At 38.9% G+C, this 22,491-nt stretch overlaps 1 protein-coding gene across 1 annotated transcript; it reads left to right on the top strand.

Moving 5' to 3' along the window:
- Positions 1 to 977: 977 nt before the first annotated feature.
- Positions 978 to 21,838, top strand: LOC111321376 (uncharacterized). The gene is made up of 4 exons (XM_022924222.2): positions 978 to 2,308; positions 2,491 to 2,732; positions 18,573 to 19,184; positions 19,633 to 21,838. The coding sequence occupies exons 1-4, from the start codon at positions 2,059 to 2,061 to the stop codon at positions 19,666 to 19,668; spliced, it is 1,140 nt and encodes a 379-aa protein (XP_022779957.1). The 5' UTR covers positions 978 to 2,058; the 3' UTR covers positions 19,669 to 21,838.
- The last annotated feature ends 653 nt before the right edge of the window (positions 21,839 to 22,491 follow it).

Genomic DNA, 22,491 nt, shown 5'->3' with positions numbered 1-22,491 from the left:
ATATCTTCAATGTCCCTTAGTTTGTTGATATCTTGATATTTTCATATGAATGTCTCGACAACTTTTTAACATCTCTAGTACATCCGGCGTATGCGGAAAGGGCCTATTACGACTGGCCGCCCGTGAACCCTTAGACGATTGTGCTAATGGAATTTTTGGCTTAATCGGGGCAAAGGGATCGGGGAATTATTTTTCAGAAAATCATTGCCAGAATACAATAAGGTTTTTTGCACTTTTCTAAACATTAAAAGTAAAAGGATTTCTTTAATGCTTTTTACTGCTTAAAAATGATGTCAATTTGCTCATTCTGACAATTTGTCAGTTAGCGGAAGTATTTCGTTTTCCTTTCCAGTTACTAGACCTCTCTCTTTCCGAGTGGTCAACAACCAATATAGCCGTTTGGTTAGGAAGGGTCCATCTCGAGTAATCGCATATTTTTTCCTTTTAGTTCGTGTATTTTTATTATTAAGATCATTGTTATTGTTTTGGAGTCTGGTAGATTCACTTGAAAGCTTTGAAAAAAAAAAAAAAAAGAATGGGCCTGAAATTGAAAGCACTGCCGGCAGCATACTTTGTCCCACATGAGAGCTAAAAGCACTAAGCCCCAACTACTCTGACTAGCTGCGCGCCTCTCTTTCTCTGTCGTGCTATTCGAGAACATACAAGTACAGTCTATTAGGAGGCTTCACTTCGCTTTCCCTGTATCTCGGACTGCGTGGGCCGGGGAACCGCAAGAGTCCCCCACGTGCGCACACACAATGACATTGAAATAGAACAGAAATGAAATAGGACACTTCCTGGTGACAATCAAAGCGGACAATGATAATACTCACGTCGCAGAGCTTGGCGGAATAATAAAAGGATACTTGCGACAGATGTGATCTGATCTTCTTTAGACGCTCTGTGGGAGATGCAGGGGGGTGCACACTGTGTACCTGGGGTCGTTAGGGTAGGGGATTTATGCTTTTCTGGAGAACAATTAACAAACTTAGGGGTCGCAAGAAATTAGAGGAAGAGGCACGAGTACTATGATATGGCATGCAGCTCTAAAAAGCCCTCTTTAGGATATTCCTTCTCTTATTTTAGGACTTAAATTGAAGTGTTCGTTTGGAAAATCATTGATGAGTTCCCCCGAAGCGCAGCGTGCGCCCCGACCTTCATAGTGAATTGATCTTAAGGGCTTATATCTCATTTCAAATTCCGTTGAAATATTTTTCCAGACCAGAGAATGAGACCTTGAGAATATCGACTGGAGTTTGCCAAAGAGAAAAAAATTGATAGCTGTCAATAACTTCACCTTGTCTCTCCTTCTCGACTTTAGGACTTAAGCGTGTCAAACCGATAGAAAAAAAAGCTTTCTCGTATGAAAATAGTTTTCAACATTAAATGTAGTGAGGTTAACAAGCCAGGGAAACAAAACATTGGAGACCTTGTAAACGGATAATTAATTTAATTACGAGATATTACGACACTTGTTAAGGTAGAAGTGGGGATGACTTATTAATGAAAGCGTTTAACAACAAAAAGGGCCACCTTGTTTTGAACATGAATCCCATACCCCTATGTCCTCTTGCGAACGTGTAGTCGGTGTATGTCCAGATGGCTTTTGCCTTCGAGCGAGAGGTTTCGACCGGAAAGGGGCGGTAGGCCTTTGTGTTTCCAAGCAGCCATACGCTTATTATTCAAACAAAGACTTAAGCAAATCTCCTTTTCTCTTCACCACTCGAAAATAAGCAAACCCGTTTGAGCCTTTCAACCCAAAGCGTGTAGTTGAAAAATTCCTTTTGATTTTCTTAGGCGTCCTTGAGCTTATTAGCGCTCTTCGTTTCTCCAGCGATCAGTGTCACTTAGAACATTCTTGTTTTTCCATGGGGATGGCCAATGAGATTGAATGATTTAGGAATCTTACGATCATTCTTATCTTAAGATCTTTATTACTGACGTTAGAAGGATTGTGAAAAGGCTCGGACCTGGAGCTTACACTTAATACAGCGCGTTGATTGGTCGAGCAGGTCTTTGCGGCTGTCACGCGTGTCACACAAATACCCCGCGCTGGTGATGACGGTTGAATCAGACTCGATCACTTCGCCGCAGTTACGGGTCATTATCAGCAGTCGTTCAGAAATGGAAAAGTTCGCTGAGTTTGTATCGTCCATCGGCCAAAGCGCGCGCTCGCCAACTTACATGCAACCAAATGCCCCGATTCCTCGGGCAACCGCAGCGCCAAACTCCCCTCCAGCTAACTACGTGAGCTGCGATATGGCCCGGCAACACGGAACACTCTCCATGAGCACTCAGTCCCAAGCTGGTAAAGTCAAAATTTTGTTTCAGTTTTAAGCGTCGTTGTAAAAAGTTTCCGGAAATTGGCGCACATTATGCGAAGCTGTTGTGATTGATCTAATAGGTGGTGAATTGCCGTGCGTTCTGTAATTGTAATTGAATTTTACCCCTAATAATGTTTTGACACTTGTGTTTCAATTACTTCAACAGGGAAATTTTCGCCTCCCGTCGGAGGTTCTACTCAGCTTTCTCCCAGTCCTCAGTCTTGTATGGAGATGGAAAACGAAAATAACGAGTCTTCTTCCAAACGTAAAAAGCGTCGAAATAGAACCACGTTCACTTCATTTCAACTCGAAGAGATGGAGCGGATTTTTCAGAAAACGCACTATCCTGATGTTTACACGCGCGAACAACTGGCACTGCGCTGCGACTTGACAGAGGCAAGAGTTCAGGTAAATGCGGTTTTTATGGCACGATGATGCGCATGTAGAAGATGTGCATCTGCTCTCCGAATATTCGACGAGTCTTTAGTCTTTGATAACGTACGGCTTAATTTCTTGCATGAACTGGATGGGCACTTTACGCAACCTGTTATACTAATTCAATTAAAGAGTGTTGTTGTTGTTACGTCCATGCGATAACGAAACGAGATTACAAATGTTATTGATAGACTGGATCTTTCCGTACGGTTTCAAGGTACTTGTTTGTTTGGTGGCTGTAAATTGCAAATGCGTTTGCACTTCAAGTTGTTACACAGAATTGAAAGTCGAAAGGGCACTCGACTTATTCAACAGACCACTCGTGATTCTAGCTGTATCCAGTACGTGCTCTGTGGAGTGAACTTACCACGTAGGAGTTGGGAGTAAAATTAAAAATTAAATATGTGGTTATTAAGCCAAACTTTAGTTCCTCTTTCAGACTAAATTTCTAATGCGTTACCTTTTCCGGCAGTGTACCATAAATAAAACGCTTTTCACGTGCTCACACCCAAGGGAATTTTCACTGATTCCAAAGTTGCTTCAACCTTTGTCAGAGTAAAGGATATGTTTAAGTTAACGGTGCCAACATCCGCTTGTGGTATATTTTGTGTACAAATCGGGCAGATTTTCCTTTAATACCAACAAACACATAACATTTTGGGTGATTATTTTCGAGACGCGGTATCCTGAAACGAAAGATTTGAGTGTCTGTGGTTGAGCGGTGCACTTTGAGAGATGTAATAGAACGACTAACGAAAGCGTGCAACTGGGAGATGTTGTCTTTCTTGATATATCGCAGTCCTCACCGTGAGAAAGATATTCATGGAGCGCTCTCTGTACATCGCTTTTCTCTTACACTAATCCTCAAATGCTGTTTGTACATTTAATAGCGCAGCAGCCTCATAAGCTCAAGAACTCATCTGTCTTTGAGAAGTTGTCGAATGGCAGCACCAGCGAAACGCGTACTGCTTTCCTCCTAGATAGGAAATGATAGTCCGGTAACTGCTAGACATTCTTTACCGCATTCCTTCCTTGAACTTGAATCTCCTCTGTGGAAGCATGCAGGGTTTAACATTCCTCCATAAACGTTAGTTTTATCTTGTTGGTACTAGCAGTTTTCACAAAACTCCCATTTCTCAACTTTGATCACACTGAGCTAGGTTGGCAACCTTTGTGGATGTTCCATGAACAGATGAAATTTTTCTTCCAGTTTGAACAAAAAACCCACCTCGCTCATAATTATATTAGACCTGTTGCTTATTAGTTTTTGAGCTTCAATACTAATTTTATTCTTGATATAACCAAACAGAAACTAAAGTGCAAAGACTGGCATACATTTTAGAAGTATAGGATAGATTTAAACAAGTCGTTCTAGGATATTCCTGTTATCTGAGAAAATATTTCCTACCAAGATACTTGCCCTAAAAGTAAAAGGACTGAATTTAATAATTCCCTTCACTTAGGTATGGAATGGGTGTGTGAATAGGGGTCTGTGGTTTGCATTCGCTTCACCGTGCAGCTCTCACACTCAGCACAGTGAATAGAGCTCTTTCATCAATCATTAGTAAATAAGATCGCCCGTTTAACTGCACACCGTTGGTCCAAACGAGGCTAACGCAAGATCCTTAACAGAATCTTCAGACCTGAGCTAAATTTGAGCGCGAATAAGCACTTAGGCAAATTGCGATTTGTTACGCTACATAGATTATTAAAACAATAAACAAATTAGCCTGTCGCAATCATCCCCTATAAAGGCAATCAAGCAATCAAGTTTTTAAAAGCATCACTATTTATCACACATCAAAAATCGTCTGGAAGTGAGCATTCTCAGGGACGAAAATTTCCCAGCTCAAGAGCTTTCTTCATTCAGTTTTGTGATTGTGGAATTTTTTTAAGTACTGATCGATTTATAGGATCTAAGAAAGGGCGTGAGCAAACGCTGTTGGTTTGTTGCATAGTTGCAAAGTTCGCTTGCGGAATTTTTTTCCAAATGCAGTTTTGTTACGCACAAGTACAGTCTATCGCTCGAAATCAAGCCATTAGGATTGGAAGCCAGTTTCATTGAAGCGCTACAAGGATATAACGTCCGATACCCATATTCGATGCTCAAAATTCTTACCTAGTTAATCGCTTATCTAACCCTTGATCGTAAGTGTTTTCACTATCAATACTTCGATGTGTATCGCAAGTTGCGAATGATGACTCAGCTGTCAGATTTTAACTTAAAGAAAATTTATCTCTTTCTTCAATTTGGAGATAGAAGAGGTGGAAAATTATTGTTTTGAAATTGATATAAATTCATATTGAGCGTCGCGCTGATCATTTTAAGCTTTCTGTAATCTTGCCCTTGCCTTCGAAATATCGTGCACTCTATTTTCGTAAAAAATGTGGCGGCAACATCAAAGGAAACCCGATAAATCTTGGCTGGCGTTACATTGGACAGCCTGTCTAATGTCTGTTTGCTTTATTCTTCATGAGCAAATTGTAAACTTGTTAGCCTGCACCGCTAATGATTCTATATGTTTTCCTAATTAAATGATTTGTACGGGGCAATTTTCGCGTCTATTCCGGGCAAATAAAATACGCATTTGAAATGGAAGAGGTCGCACAGAAATCTTTGGTAAGATGACGTTCTCTTCTTATCGAGAGAGCTCAGGCAAATCTGACAGCCGAATATTATAGCGGCTATTGAGACGTTATTTGCTGATCCTATTAACTATGACTAAATATTTAAATTTTCTTAAATGGTCAAGGTTAGAATTGCAAAGCAAGCTCGCTTGTATCACTGGTACGCGCGTGTTTTTAGCGTTGTTTTTATTGACGCATTCGGGAAACTGATACCGGAAGTTGGGATGCATGTTGTCTGACTCTGTGATATTGCCGAGCCACGCAATACGTTATTTTTGTCTGCTTTTGGCTGCACATTACACCAGCACCCCTGTTCAATTCTACTTTTAGAGCACTTTATTCTGATATCAACTCTGTATAATTTAATCAAATTAAAAAAAATTATTTTCGGTGCACCCATAATTGTTTGTTTTGGTGGGGAGGCACCTTCGCAAAATTCGAACATTCTTGTATTTTCGTTTTTTGCCCCCCTCTCTGACAAACTCATGCTCGACTTATCCAACGAATACAAGGTTCTCAAAGTTCCCAGGTCCTGCGGCTTAAGCTGGAAGTCGTTCTCGGAAGTATGCTGTCGTCGCCTTGAAATAGCTTGGGAGCTATCTTTAGTTTTCTTGTAGTTGTAAGATGGTAGCCTATCTTTCAACATACAGCCAATGCCTGAAACTTCATCTCTTACTTATATCGTATCAGACATTCAAATACTGTATTTCAAACGTTTTAAGAGGGCCCTCGTAAAAGATGGTGAAAGCCGCCAAAATTTTTTCCATTTAATTTTATGCAGAGAGAGATGAGAGAAATTGGCTAATTTTTTTTACCAAGTTTTGGGTATCCATGAAAGATGGTTTTACGGAATGTATTTAGGAAAAAGAATTATGAAAAAAGGGAATAATTGAAAGAGAAGGGACCAAGACAGTAATTAATTGTTGAGCCAGGCTCTCAAAATCTTGAAGAGGCTAATAAGTTTATGATTATTCAAATGGAAAAAAAAGCATCACTTACACCTACTGTATTTTGAAACCATTTTCGTTTGATATCTTAGCACTTACACTTGAAAGAGAACACCTTCCATGAAGGGTGGGTTAGTGTCACTTTTTAGACCCTGAAGAACCTAACTGACAAAAAGACATTTGGAACTAACAAGGTTCAGCTCACACTACAACCACTTAACTGATGGTTGATAAATTGTCGTAAATAGATTCCGTCGGCAAAAGTAAAGAACCGAGAGAGGTTAATCCACGCGCAATGTGTTCAACAAGCCTCTTGAAAGTTGCACGCACAGTGTTCATGCGAGGAGTCAGGACAATCACGCCGGGTGAAATAAAAATAGTTACTAGAAAATGAACTTTGCGAACTTGTGGTCTAGTTGGTCCAGAAAGTCAAACTTAGTTTGGGAGCTCGGCACTCTTTCAAGATGAAATTAAGCGTCGTCATGTAAAGATTCACTGCGCTTGTAGTATTTATAGGAAAAACGATATCCTTTTGATTTCCACTTTCTAAACAGCACACGTAATAACCAGATTTTGGTAGACTTCGATAGAAGTTTGTTGTAGCAGTGGGTGTTAGGTAGGCCTTGCCTCAATTTCTGTTTTATTCATGAAGGAGTAATCAGTGTTGTAAAGCTGTATTGCACTTGGAAAAGGAAAATATGTCAGAACAGTTTATTATTATTTTAATAAACACTTCCTCTCTTTTGAATAAATCAATGATAAGAGATAAGGTTGGGGTCGAGAGCAAACAGCGATTTGTCCATCTGCGGTCGCCTTTGTGTTTTCTAAAATGACTACATAAGAAGAATTGTAGGAGAATATTAAACATAACGAATGAAAATTGTAGAAATCAAGTTTATTTTATTCTTTTCTCACGACGCGGTTTACATTCAGGTTGTTTGGTTTGCTTTGTACTACTTTACAATTTGACCCCTATTTGGCAACACATGTCGCCCATATGAAAGAGTCCTGTGGAGGACATTTATTTCCCTTAAAACAATATCTTCATTAGCCTCATTTTTGTTGCATTTTTAGGCAAATTGAGATTTTGTTGGACTTAAAAGAACTTAATTTGATGTTTTTGTTTTTATGATTTCTTCTGTCTGGTCTTGATTTTTTGCAGTGAGTTTTAGATGCTATGTAAAATTTTGCCTTAGCTTTATGATATAAATGTTTTCAAATGTATTCCTTTACCGACAACTTTCTGTTCCTAAGTTACAGTGCGAAGCCTCGAAGCTCGGCCAATTTTCTCAATTTGGACTATTTCAATGTTTTGAGTGATGGCATTGGAAGCTTCAGAGCAGAGGAAGATTTTCAGTATGCCATGAAACAGCCACATGAAGGAGAAGGTTTTTTCCCTTCTTTTCTTGTTAGGTTTAGTCGTAAAGTTTTCTTCTTTATTGGTGATTGCAGTAGGCAGATCGAGTATGCATCTATGTGATTTGAGGTCACTCAGTTGTGCTTTTGAAAGAGGAAATATTCCCCACAGACAAAAGTCGTCCTCTTGCTCATTGTGCTATTAAACGCCCAGAATTTACTCATTTGTCTCGTTGGAGATGATTTTATAATAACTGTTTGAGAAATTCGCACATTTGAAAGCGCTTCTTGTAGCAGCGACGACGTTTCTCACGTGCATTTCACTTTTAAAACATTCTAGGGAGTATCCGAGAACATCCACTGTGCTTGCTATCGCTGTAATTGGAAAGAAATCTCCTTATGTATGATTGCCAGCAGCTTTTCAATCACTGGATGGATAATATTGAAGATCTAAAAAACATTTCTTGTTGGAGTTTTAGCTTTAACTTAGTTTAAGACAGTGGCCAGATACTTAAGCCTGTGCATCAGTAACTATGATGTTGTATCTGGACCTTTTCGCAAAACTGAGATTAGAGTAAAGTGGTTTTCAAAAATGGTTTATCTTAAAGAGTGCATTAGTTCAGAGAGCGAACTTCAAACAAAAAAGGAGGAACATTTTTTTTGGATTGAGTGTAGAATCGTAAATTTCAGTACTAGCTTGCCACAATGATTCCCAGCCTTGTTGACTTAGGCGAGCTTATGGAGTAGTAATGAGCGGAATATTAGATTTACTTTTTACGTAACTACCTTCTCGTATTTCTTTTTACATGATACTATCCCAAGTTGCGTAATGCAGGGAACAGTTTGCGAAATAATTTCACCGTGGCAAAATTTTGCAGCAGAATACTGATAGTCGAACACGAGGATGGAAACCTCTAGTCTTTCAATAGGCTACGAAATCGCCGTTCTTCATTTGTTTTGTTCCGTGAACTATAGCTTTGCAATGAAGAACTTTTGCACTTTTCAGAATATTCGCCATAGATCGGCAGAAGATGTATTTTAATCAAAAACAACATTTTAGTCCAGCTTAGTTCCTCTCTCGTTCCTTGACGCTGTTGTATTTTTAAATGACTTAATATCTCACAAGGTCATTTAATCAAGGCTGGAATGCTAGCAAAGAGAAAGTCGTTCCTTAACGATGCAAATTCCCTGAACAGAAATCTATGAATATGACGTGAGATTTGTGTAACCAGGAATGTTCAAAGAAGCTGCGTTACATGACGTTTTCCTTACCATAGTGACGGAATTTGAATGAAGAAATGTATATAAGAGGTTATCCAGGAAGAATAAAATAACAATCTGCTTAGAATTTTCGCGGCAGTTTTTCTGTTATACTCGAAGACCTAGTATTAGTACGAAAATAAAAAATCCGCTTGTGATTAAGAATTTGCTATCAGAATTTTCCAAAGTTAATACTTTCTCCCAGCGGTAGTGTCTACAGTAATTGACACCCGTTAGTACAAATTATACAACTATCAGCGAGTAAAGGATGTATGAAGGAGACTTATCTATTGAAGAAGTACAAATAGTTAGTAAGCTTGTGAGAAGTTCAGTTTCCTAGGCACAACTGTGCAGCACTGAGGTGACGTGGAGCTGAATGATTTGTTTGCGTTTCTGAAAAATAGATCTCTGATTAGATCGCAAAACTACATTTTTCTGAGGAAAAGTTGCTCAAGTTGTTAGTAAGATTTATTTTAAATACTGATAGAAGGCTGTATACTAAGTTGTTATAGTTGGCCTGAGTTTGCTTTTAAGAAACATGGTTTAGGAGGATATTGTCCTTAATAAGTGCATTGATTACAGTGACCGCAAAGTTTGAATTTTTAAGCAAAGCGGGTTAAGCCCTTTTAAGTCAAAAGGAATGCAAATGTCCTTGTTATCACAAGTAAAGTTGGTGTTTGCTCGATTTGGCGACCAGCCCCAGGTCAGCAAAGGTTACTGGGAATAAAGGCGGAATGAGATTACTGATTGAATGCGATAAAACGTCCGCTATAAGTTTAAGAAGATTATCGAGTAACGTGAATAACGTCTATCATATCAACGCACATTCTGTTGCTTGCAAATCGATGAAACAGCAGAGCCTTATTGCAAACCGCATATACGTAATTGACAGAAGAGTCATTAGTATCGCAGCTTATAACAAATGTGTGCCAATCATTGTTAACATCTTTCTGGAACTGAGTACAAATCATGCGAGACGGGAAGGGTGGACGATTTTGTTGTTGTTTTTTTTTTTTGTTCTGTATCAAGTTAAAACTCTTGGGTATGCTTACAGCAGTATTTGCATACTACTAAATATAGTTGAGCAGGAAATCAAAGACCGTTTAGCCCTTGAAATAGAGAAATATCTTAATCTACGCGGCAGTATAATGGGCGACACACACTTCTTGTTGTAGCGGTTTGGTCGCTTAACAGGAATTTTCTGTTTCGTGGCTTTAGCCCGTCACCGAAATGTTTCTCTACCGACTCTCTCTAAGGGTTTATTTTGAACTGATCTTTTTAAAGACAATGTTCTACAAATTTACTTTGTTAAGTAAAACAGAAAAGAAATAGTCCGCATCAAAAACTTGCAATATCGTAGCAGTCTTAGTTCACGTCAGTGTACCGAATAACTTTTGTTTCAGGGAACATACTGATATTAGGGACAGTAAATAAAACTGTTATCCACTTCATTCAAGGGACCAAAATTCATGTAATTGTCTTAGAAGACCGTGCACGGGGCGTTGAGTACTTTTCGTGAAGAAATGACCAAACCCGTTTTAGAGATACTCAAGAGACATAAAAGTTCAAGTCCTTTGCATTGAAATCATTCTCCTGTGTCCCCTGCAATACAAGCCTCTAGAATCCTGCTTTCTCGTGTAAAAATAACTGTTAATGAAGAAACACTTCCTCATCAGATTTTAAGTTTTGCGTGTCTTTATACCATTTGGTGACGTGTTTGGTAATCTTTTACAATACTTTTCTGGCAAGCCAGCGAATGAATACCACTACCTTTCCTTTTATGCAGAAATGTTATTGCATTGGAGAATGAATTGAGTAGTGCGAACAATCTCGGCGGTCGAATTTTGCTCCTTCCGGAACCTTCAAACCCCATAAACGCCAGATTTTGGTCACGATCTGCCTTTTTACGTTCTTTTTAAGTGGTGTTGGAGCCAATTTTGATTGTTTTTAGGTCTGTTTTTTATTTTTTTTTTCCACCGATGTCATGGAAAGGGTAGCTGTCTTCTTCGGGCTGTGTCATTCTCTTAGACAAAACCAGCACAACAGAGGTGTAGTGGTATTTGGATCAGTAGCTTCCAAGATTGAATCTTCAGAAAGTTAGTTCTAATGCCTAGCTTGGATGGTACCGTACAGAGAAACTTAAGAAGAATCTGCCTCAAGAATGTGGAAACTTCTTTCATTTCAATCGTTTAAAACTGAGTTAACGTATGCATACTATTTTCCATTTCTTTAATCGATCTTAATGAACTGGTCTTAGACGCGTTCTTTTTAATAGCAGTTGGGTTAAGGGGCACATTCCATTTCAAACAAAATTAGCCATTTTATTTCAATATTTCTGCTTTTTGTTTTTGACAATCATTAGCGTTTAATGCGGCGGTCAGAACCTTCGATTTGTCATGGAAAAAATAGGCAGAAACGCACATAGCAGTAACCATTTTGCAGTTTGAGTTAACCAAGAATGCTTGATTCCTTCCACGGTAAATTACTTCGATATAATTTTTCATACGACGCAGTTGCAAGAGTAATTTAAGTTTAACTTTCTGTCATCGATCCCGGACGCTTATGAATAGTATCTCTAATTGTGCGTGAAGATGAAATCGAACGCTTGGAAAGAAAGATCCCACTCTTCCCTAAACGCGCGCAATATTGCATCGCCCGTTTTGTTTTACTTGTGAGCGTGCTCGGCGCAGTCTTGTGATTGTTATAATAGTTTTACAATCCTCGCATAATTATTATCAATGTTTGATTATACACAGGCGTTAGGGCCATTTTTACGAGTCGAATGGATATAAAGAGTGTAATGAAAGGTTTTTGGAGTGTTTTACTTCTTATCACTGACAGCGATCAACTATAAGAGAACTTCAGGAATTTTCTGCCTTGAGCAAGCATCTTAGTTCTTAAGGCACGCGACTTTAATCTCTTTCGTTAATCACATTCCTCATAGTTGACATAGTTATGTTGAAATTTTTAATGGAATCACCATGTTTCGCTCGTTCTTTTTTATCGTTAACAAGTCTGCAATTTCACATTGATCAAAAGCTGGAGAGCAGATACACCTAACCTCAGGGTTACAGCTGCTACCAAGGTGTGCGTGTTCATTTTGAGATTCGAAAATAGAGTAGGAAGTGCTCTGTTTATCATTGGCAAATGCTTCATCAATCCACTAGATTAAGTCTTTCTTTGCTACAATGGCCCAAGAGATTTCCAAATCAAATTGTTTTCATTACGGCTAAGAAACTATTTAATTTGAAAGTATAAAAACACTTTTTAACGTGTTGAAGTCTACGAAGGAACAAAGATTTTTCGTTCTTTTAAATCAATTCTCTTACAGTGTGTTGATGTTATGGAAAAGAGATCCAGATAAGCAATTACAAAATAAATTTAATTACGATCAACTTTTTACTGGTCTATTTTTCAATAATGATTAGGGCAAACCTATAAAGATCTACCAGTCCGTATCTCTTTAACATAAACTTACGTTTTGCCTAAACAGATTTTTGTTGGTAAACACCTAAATTCCCAAAGAAATTCGAAAATTCTTCGCTTTCAAAATGGAAAGTTTATTTTCTCTTGTATTATCCAAATCAACACTTCTCCTTTTTTGTGGAATCTATTTTACGTATTAATTGATTAAAGACATTTCATGATGTGTTTCTCAGTTGTATCTTTTTGTACCACAAACATGTATTTGAAATTACCTCAAGACAAATTCCAACATTTAATCTGGATTAGTTGTTCAAGTTACAGCAAAGGAACAATGGATTACTTGGAAATCAGTGGAATTTTGCAGCCGCAGAAATTTGTTTTTCATTGTCCGTTGTCGGTTATCCAGCTTTAAGATTTTGTTGCGAGTTGAAGTAAACAAGTTGAGGTCAAATATATTAAAAGAAAAAGAAGTAATCTCATTTTTTAAATCTGCAGAATTTTGCTAAGCTAACACGACAGCACAGCTTTAACATGTAGTGATAATTCTCTTATAATCTTGCAATTTCTTTGTACTGAAACTATTGTTCTTGTCTGCAGAAGCTATTAATTAGCCAAGCCATCGATAAAGTAAGGGCAATTTGTCGAGCTTTAAAAAATTATTTAAGGATAATCCCGCTGGATATTTCCTTGGCGCTGAACTTTTATCGCTTTGATGCTGTCCCAGTTTGACCTATCAATCCCTCGTGGGTTCTTGAAGGTTTTCAAAAACAATAAATCTCTTACTTTTTAATTGGTATCATTCGCTATAAACCTTCGCGTTAGTAAATTGATTATGTCGATACGGATTGTTTCGTTTAAATGTGACAGCTTGCTTTCGTCTCCTCTAAGTTGGACTAAATTTCATAAGCGTGCTCTCGTATGATTTGATTCTGTTGACTGAGAACAAAACGGTGCTTGCATCCTAAATATGATATGATATGTTTTCATCAGAATCCTGGTCGTCTGAGCTACATCAAATCGACGCAATGTTGAATTTTTAAAGCATAATCTTAACATACAGGTAAAGGTAGCCGTAGACTTTGCACTCAAAAAGTTTGAATAGGGATTTGTCTTTTGTTTTTTTTTTTTTTTTAGTTAGTGCGGGTAATAGCACAAACAGACGACAATAGCTTAGTTTCCCCCCGTTAAGATAATACCTTCATATTTAGTCTTGGCGCCATAATCTATCTTGATAACGTGAGTTAAGGAGTACTTAATATTGATCCATACTTTTATCTTTGTTTACATGTTTCGCTCTTTTTAGCACGGAGTCTTTTTGGTCCTTTCATAAGGGTTAACTTTGTAGCATCAGACAAAACTTGTCTGAGTAATTTTACGACAATGGCTTGAAATGGCTTTAATGGTGGTGGAAAATCTGTGGGAAATTAAATGAATATTCTGAGAGCCGCATATGCGATTAACTCCAGGAAAAGCTATGTCGACTTAAAGCGGACTTGAAGCATAATTTGATATACCAGTGTTTGTCGCGTTGGAGATAGACCCCAGGTCAATGTTTTATGAGTCTGTGGTACAGTAATCCCTAGAAATCCTTCTCCGCTAGCAGAGATGTCAAGATTATAAGGCTATCTCATTGTGAACTGACGTTTACAGCTCATGTTTGTGATGTTAAAGCAGTAAATAGTCGCTTAAAATAACACACCTCAGACCCTGTGGTGGCAACATAGCAGTGAAGGTCAAATGTAGTATTTTTGGCGGCTCACTGGGAAAAACAAATTTTTTCCTGCGTTTTTTCTCTAACAAAATGTTCGTTAAGGTTTTCAAATTTAGATTAGTTTCAAGAGGTCTTCTAGGTGAAAAATTGTTCCAAGTGGGTGTTTTGAAATTTGCACTAAACGGATGTGCCTTGCCCCTAGCAGTGTGAAAGGAAATTAAGTTTGAAACACATGTAAACGCGAAGTTTAAAAAGACAGTCTTACGTTGATTGCGGTAACCGTCCGCCACACTGTGTGTCATCTTGGCGGTTTTCAGGGCGAGCTTAGACAAAACCACGTTGTCTCTTATGTCATGTGTGTATTTGTGTTTTTACGTGATTCCTCTGTCGGCTAAAGTGTTGTTTTGAGATCACTGTTTGTCTTGTGTGAAGATTCGTTGCTTTCGATCAGTGAAAGTGTTTGTAAGCCGTGTCTGCGGTGCTTTAGCGGAATGGTGATGTGGTTTCTTGACTGCTGCGTTTTTATCGCGTGATATTTCCCGTTTCGTGATTAGTCAGTAGTCGTTTCTGCTTTATACAACTTGTCACGGAAATGGCGGGGTCTGTTACCGAAGTGGCTGTTTTATTATTACCGTTAGCAGCCCCGGTGAGTTGCAGAGTACCTCAAAAGGATTTAGGTTGGGTGTTAGATCCTCAACAATGTCGGAATCCTTTCTAAAGTAATATCTAAGTGATTTAATGGAATTAAAGCACTGTATCATTTTGACAACTCTAGTTTTGCAACACTTTTGGGCTACGATCTCTGTTGTAAGCACAGATAGTTAGGAAAGTGAGAACACTAAATGCAATTAAACGAAAATTATGGGGGCAGTTACGTGATATTTTTAACTGTCGTACGGCACCAAAGCAATCAATTGAGAGCTTAATTATAACTTGGAGCGAATTTTCATTCTTTATGTGGCTAATCTGCAGCCAAAGACTTTGCTTTGAAAATGTTTTCTGGTTCTATGAGCTAACATGCGCCGAGGAAATCTTATCGTTCGAATTCTTCTCTGCTCTATCTGAATTTTGGCAGGTGTGTTTTTCCGCAAAATATTTTAAGAACATGGACTCCGACGCATAAATATAAAAGTGAATTAGCCGAAGAAGTGCGTTTCTGTTCGATCAAAGTTCTTTCATTCCACGAAATATGTAGAGATCATTATGGGGATTATAAATAGACTCCATGGACAGGAGATAGCCCCTGAAATAGGTAACTAGCATAACAAACCATATAAAAGTATTTCTGAAAATGTTAAAGAATAGAAGTGCGGTTTTTTATGTAAAGGCTTGTTTACAAAATGTCTGGAGCCCTGTTGTCTAGACGCAATCGCTCTCCTTGCTCCTGAAGGGAGGAAACCCGCAGTAAACAGATATATCTATTCACAACAAGACGCAAATTTCCGGTGTATGGTGTTCAAAGGTTTGCGCTAACTCTTTCAGGTATGCTTAAATTGTTGTGTGTTGATGTATACCTCAAAGGGTGTTTCACTAGACACAACCATCTGTGTTCTTTAGTTCCGCGTGAGTGAATACACAGACGTGGAAGTGGCAGAAGGAAACGAAAATCGGAAATTGCTTTTCCATTATTTGGACATGAAAATTATTTTTGTTTGGCCTCGTTCTATTCTTGATTGCTCTCTCTTAAACAAGTAAGGTCTACTCTGGCACTTTAAAAGCCATTTTGATATGCGTCAACCATGCGACTGCCTATACTTTCACAGGATTTGCGCTTATATTGAGAGAAAAAATGATTGAATGATGGGGGCAAAACCTAACCCTCCCTATCACTTAATGAATTTTTTGACACTTGTAGTTCTTAAAACTAATAGCCTCTACGTCTGCCACAAATTTGCCAAGTCTCCTGTTCTGCTGTATCCCCGACAGCGGGCCTTGACACACCAGACAACAGTTTGACCTTCCTTTAACAGAAATTCCAGGCTGAGTAAACTAATGATCAGGGTTAAGTAGTTTATGTTTTTTTTTCTTCTATTTCTGTCTTTCAAATAATATTTCGCATGAACTTAATCAACGACAAATGACTGAATTTTCCTTCCTCTGTTTCATTATTCGAAGAATGTGAAACTTGTTTTCTCTAAGGTGTGAAAAATACAAGTTAGAAACTTTTTGAAATTTTTGTCTCGGCAACAAAGATGCAGACCATTAAGGTTCTTGTCCTCTGGTTTCATTTGAACGACCAGAAGAGGATTTTCTACCATCCTCTCGAGAAGCGAGTTGATTTTTTGCACTTACATTTATGTCGCTCAGATCCTCCTCCCTTCTACCCCCCCTCCCCTCCCCATATAGGGGCGGAGAGAGGCTCTCCCCGTAGATCCTTCAAAGAATATGAGATGCTGGGACCCCCAATCCTGTAGCTTCTTTAAGAGAAATTTCAGATAAAATTTTTTAAATTCTGTTTTATAGCAGGATTGCACGAAAGCAAATAATCATGTCGCGGTTCTCTGTTTCCGGCAGCCTTTTTTACTCAAAGTCGCATTTTGCTGCCCAACTTGCGCTAATTACGACGGAAAGAGAGTCGGTTCTAGAAATCATTCAATTTGAAAGAGTTGAGCAGCAAAATTTCGCATAAATGTTTTCATGTGTTTGATGGGTTTTTCAGTCGTGGTTCTATACAAATTGCAAAACATTCTCCTTTATGTAATTCATCCAAGGCCAAAGAGTGAAACCCTTACTACCTCAATGTCAATACGCAAGTTCTCCTTAATCTTCCCTATAATTTTTTTATGGTACATACAAAGAGAATTTGACTAACGATCAGGAGCTTCTTGAATTCGCGATCAATTCCATTATTTCCAAGTTTGCTTCAATGGTGATACTGCTGGGAGATATTGATTGCTAATCACTTTTGGGAATTATGAAGCGTACTCTTTACAATATCTGTATAGCTTTTATGCAGGAGTACTCCTCCACCCTCTCCCCTCCGTGTTTTGTCTCTCCTTTGTGACCAAGTGTAAATTGGAAACATACGGACTTGCATTCGATTCGCTGGAAATTTGTTTCATTCTGTTGTCGGTGTCAAAAGGGATTTCCTGAGTTGAAGAGATGTCCTTTTTCTGAGCACAATTTTTCGATTGCATCCGTTGACCGCATGGAAATTTTCTCACGATATCCTCCAACAGATGGTACGAGATTTTTCCCAATGGTTATCAGTCAGTCTTAACTCACATCATATTGTCACCAATCAATTACCTGCCGTCGAAATCTGAAATGAATTTTTATGTCTATCCACTTTTCCGCAACCTGAGTGATTCGTGCTTTACTAATATTTCAGACGATTATGGTTAAGTGTCATCATTGTTACCTTTTTGGTGTTTTTGGGCAAGAAACCCATCCTCATCCTACCTAGACATTAGGCAAAGTGCACAGTACAGGGAGGGTCTACCTTGCTGGGTCATTGTGTGTGGTGTCCTAGGGAAGGATACTTTGTTCTTACAGTGCCTTTCTTCACACAGGAGGACTGCTTTGTAGCAGTGAACCTTCAGGATATACCTGACAAAATGTGCAGGGGAATTGTATCATGCCCTCCCAAAGCAGCTCCAGTCCCTCGGCCGGAGTTATTCTCTTCCATTTCCTGCTTGAATAAAATGTCTCTTTTCCAGCTTACGCACAGATAAGGAACAGGAAAATCCTTGTCTGTGACTTAGTCTAGTATTCTAGATTTTCAGTCACGTGGGTTTGAATCCCAAAATGGCAAGGAAAACATTTATGCTCCACCAAGTAAAAGTGATGTTACCTATCAATTGGAAAGCATCCCCAGCAGATTCTGTGCTAAAGTCGAGTATTACTCTAATGATGAGATGCAATGAATATACGAAGTTCATATATTTTGAACTGCGGTATTAGATACGTATGATGCACGATCCTCGCAGTAGATAGCGCTATTTGTGCAATAGCGAAAATCAGACCTGAAAAAAATCAGGCCTGTACGGGACTCGAACCACTGACCTCTGCGATACTAGTGCAGCGCTATACCAATTGAGCTAACAAGCCAACTGGGAGCAGGCCGTTAAGTTGATTCGTAATAAACCCGTGAAAGTGATAAATGAGATGCAATGAATATATGAAGTTCATATATTTTGAACTGCGGTATTAGATACGTATGATGTGCGATCCTCGCAGTAGATAGCGCTATTTATGCAATAGCGAAAATCAGGCCTGTACGGGACTCGAACCTCTGCGATACTAGTGCAGCGCTCTACCAATTGAGCTAACAAGCCAACTGGGAGCAGGCCGTTAAGTTGATTCGTAATAAACCCGTGAAAGTGATAAATGAGATGCAATGAGTATATGAAGTTCATATATTCTGAACTACGGAACACTAATGATGTATGCGGAACTTTAATGATGTATGCGGAACTCCAATCATGTATATTTTTTAAAGTTTAAACTCACTGATAGTTTCTCTTTTTTTACATTTATCCATAGGTTTGGTTCCAGAATCGTAGGGCCAAATGGCGTAAGCGCGAACGCTTTGCCCCAGTCCCCGTTCCTGTACGGTCACTCACCATGGGATCTATTTACGATCGACATCCGCAGGCCCCAGCTTGGTCGCGTCCATCTAACAGCTGTATGAACCCGACAGGGCATGGGGCGGGGCCAATGCCTCATCACATGTCTGTACCAAGTTATGCACCTGTTGTTCACGTGCATCATCCGTTACCACCAAACAGGCATTCTCCGCGGTCGCCTTCACCAGAGTCTCCTCCTCACTGTGCTAAAGTGGGTGCCATGACAACGTCAACTTCGGGAATGAAAAGATCGCCAATTGCTCATCCTAACGTTACCATTTCACAGCATGGCCCTTCCAAGCAACTTCCTCCTTGTGCGCATGTTCCACAGCAACGCGCAAGTCACTCCCCTGGTGACGGTTGCCATGGCTCGCCGGGCTCTATGACGTCACAATCTTATTGCGAGGAACGTGAGCCCGCGTTACAGAGTCCTCAGCGTCACAGCTCGAGTATTGCCGCGTTGAGGATGAAGGCCAAAGAACATGCAGTTGGAGTGGATATGGGAAGAACACTGAATGGAAGAGCAGAAGTATGAATCAATTCGCTGGTTTTTCCGCAATAGAAACTGCTCATTGCTTATATTTATTCCTTTTGATTCGAAGAAGCTATTTTAAAACCCTCACCTCAGACCGATTGTCTTGGGGTGGCTATGCTATGCTAGTTAACAGTAATTCCAGAATGTTAGCTCAGTGCAGACCAGATACTGCAAAACAAAAAGCATGAGTACAGCAGTATAAAAAAATTCATGTCTGATTTACGTCTTAACCTTCATTTATGGTAGCAATCCTTCTTTCGAGTTTTTCGACCATTTCTTTTTTTTTTTTTTTTTCCCATTTCCTGTAAGACCTTTTGGTGTTAGCAAATCTAGCATGGCATACCACCCTTCAATTGTGATTCTTTCATATCACCATTTAGTTTGTCTCAATTTTCCATTTTGTTCAGAATCGGAATATTAATTTTAGCTAATTAATTTTCAGAACTTTCTCACTCCCTATGTCACTGCATTGTCATAAACACCGTTGTCATAAAGACGTACCGTGATGGCCACTTGTCCTGGTCGTCTGCCGCTGATGTACGCTGGGTATGAAGTTTGCTGTAAAGACACGGGAGTTAAAATCTATTTTTTTATCTTAACCATGTCCTTATCACTCTTACGGGAATCATCCACTGAAAAAGAAGTGAAAATATTCTGTCAGAAGTGGGGAGAAAGATTAGGAATAAGTATCAACTCTTTGGATCGATGTCAGTGTGTGACCCACTGCGCACCTACCCGTCCCATAACCCGAAAAAGGGAAGGGTAATGATGGGTTAGGGGAGGGGCGGGTACGCAGTTGCCCAGATACTGAAATGATTCAACTCTTTCAGGGCTTACGTTTTGGAAGTGTGACGTTTCTTGGCTGCTACTATTGTTTTGACAATCCCCGAGGGTTGTAACGTGGGGGTGAAAATTCCATAACTGTTTGATAATGATAGTAGCAATCACACAACGGGATGCGTTCCAAATGTCGCTTAGCAGGAAATTTCCAGCTCTCTTCTTTACATATCTGTTCGTTCAGTTTACGAAAACACTTGTTCCATCCGTGGATGTTTCCTTGAGAATATTGGGCTCGTAGTGTTCGTTTTGGATAAAATATTGGTAGAAAAAAGAGGAGAGGACAAAATTGCTTGTGGGTGGGAGGGGAGAGAAGGGACGGGTGTTTAGTGAAATGCTTTCTTTGATATGTTCTCAAACAAGTCGATTTCTTGGTTTTCACACCATGGTAGAATTTATTACTGTCCTTATTGTCTAAGGCTTGGTATTTGCTTATTCAAAGCATGTTCTTAATAAGCGGTAAAATAAGCCATGTAGTTTAGCTAAGCTTGTTCATGTCTTGGTTCTGCTCGTAGCACTCTGAAGGGAATTGAAGATTATTATTGTATCAATTGCTTTTTTGATGTACAAATGGTTGCCGATATTACATGGTAAATTTATTTTTAAGTATAGAACTCTGTTTTATAAGCTATAAACAGACGAGTTGTTTAAGACATGATGAAGATAGTGTAAAGTTTTCCTTTTTAAACGCGGGTATATTATTCATCATTAGTTCGTGGCGAAGAAGACGCACTTCGCTTTAACATAGTTAAAGATAGGGGTTATAATCAAGGTGCCTCCATTACGACAGAACATTTACACTTCCCTCGAAAGAATTATGATGCTTCTCGTAATCTGATGCAACGCACTACATTTTGGCAACCTACAATTTCCTAAAGAGATCTCATATTGAGCGAGGTAGAAATGGAAGGCGTCTGGTGTTTTGAAAATTTTTTCCATCATCATATACTAACGTACTTTGAATGGTAATTTGTTTATATTATGGATGGTTTAGCGATGGGTGATACCTTTTTTTACAGTAACTGATTGTTGTTTCTATTAATAATGGTCTTCTGATAAAGTTGTTGTTTATTTAGATGTGCGATAAGTGTTTTTAAGAACCTTTACACCAATGTGTGAACCCTTTTTACAACCTGGGATCAGTAGCCATATTCTCTTAAGTCCTCTCTATTATTTTCTTTTGGTGCCGACAAAGAGAATTCGTTTCACAATCAAAGTTTCCCAGGTTGGCAAACATTTCCTTTTATTCTCGTGATCTTAATGAATGTTTCAGTAGTATTGCTTTCTAGCTAGAGAAATGATATGCTGACCATTCTTCGGCTTTAAAGGGTCAATACAGACAGAGTCTCTCTATTTCTTTCGTTGGCTTTTACTTGGTCTGTTTGTTTGGCTTTTAAATTTTCGTTAACACAACTACAGGCTAAACTTTCCTCGACTGAATTTAGTCAGCAAAACCCTGCTCTCTCCTCATTAGAGAAGTCTGTGTTTTTGCATACGAACATCTCATTTAATAGCCTGAACGTGGACTAAATTTCCTAGTATAATTGAGAAGCTCTGGGGAACCATCCAAATGTTATTGTGTAAGGACTAAAAGTAGATATTGTAAACTTGATAGCAAACAAGTCGTTTGTGAAAACAATTATTCGCTATAATGTAAAGTATCTTTAGCTTGGCTTTGTGAATTATATTTCAAGTTCCGTTCATGGAGTCGTACACATAAAGAGACGGGATATTTTTAATATTGTGTCTTGCTTTTTTCACATATGAGTGTTGTATTAAAGAACAAAACTGCTTCTCGAAGGCACATTGTAGATGTTGTTGATGTTTGATTTAAATTAAAACTAGCTTGCAGCGCTCCCCCGTTTATGATAAAATCGCGATCTATATCTTAGAAATTATTAAAGTTGATGTGATCACCGACGGAAAATAATCTGTTAGCCGGAGGATGGAAAATTCTCATTAGCTGCGAGAAATTTATATCAAGTTACAACCAGAGTAGTGTAAAATAAAACTCTTTTCAACTGAGTGTCAAAAGCAAACTGGGATTTCTTTCGTTTTGTTTTACTCCGCTCTTTGATTGGTCCACAAAATTCGCGCCACTCTCTCGACCAATCAGATGCAAAACTAAAACCAATCACGACTTGAACTCGCGCCAGTTTTCCTGACAGTTTGCTTGTTTTTACTTTGGTCTTCCTTGGTTATGGTTCTTCCACTAGATTGGCCATTGGGATTATCTTGGTTTTGGTTTTTCGACACTCAGTCGAAATGAGCTCCAACACGGACCAAGAATTACGACTTCATATTGGTATTGAAGTTTTCATGTGTTTCGGACTTTGTCCTCTGTTGTAGCGAAACGTAAATTGCTGGTGAATGATTGAGAAGCAGCAATTCAAGTTACTGGACTGATCGTACTCGCAAATCACGTTGAGTCAGTTGCAGCGAGAAGTTTGCTAGTATGTCAAGC

The sequence above is a fragment of the Stylophora pistillata genome, chromosome 10, assembly GCF_964205215.1.
Source record: "Stylophora pistillata chromosome 10, jaStyPist1.2, whole genome shotgun sequence".
NCBI classification, from domain to species: domain Eukaryota; kingdom Metazoa; phylum Cnidaria; class Anthozoa; order Scleractinia; family Pocilloporidae; genus Stylophora; species Stylophora pistillata.
This window is presented reverse-complemented; position numbering and strand designations above follow the sequence as displayed.

Coding starts and splice junctions, on each gene's coding strand:
- LOC111321376 (XM_022924222.2), top strand. CDS start 2,059: ATGACGGTTGAATCAGACTCGATCACTTCGCCGCAGTTACGGGTCATT. Junction 2,309..2,490: donor GAGCACTCAGTCCCAAGCTG/GTAAAGTCAAAA, acceptor TTACTTCAACAG/GGAAATTTTCGCCTCCCGTC. Junction 19,185..19,632: donor CACTGAATGGAAGAGCAGAA/GTATGAATCAAT, acceptor ATTAATTTTCAG/AACTTTCTCACTCCCTATGT.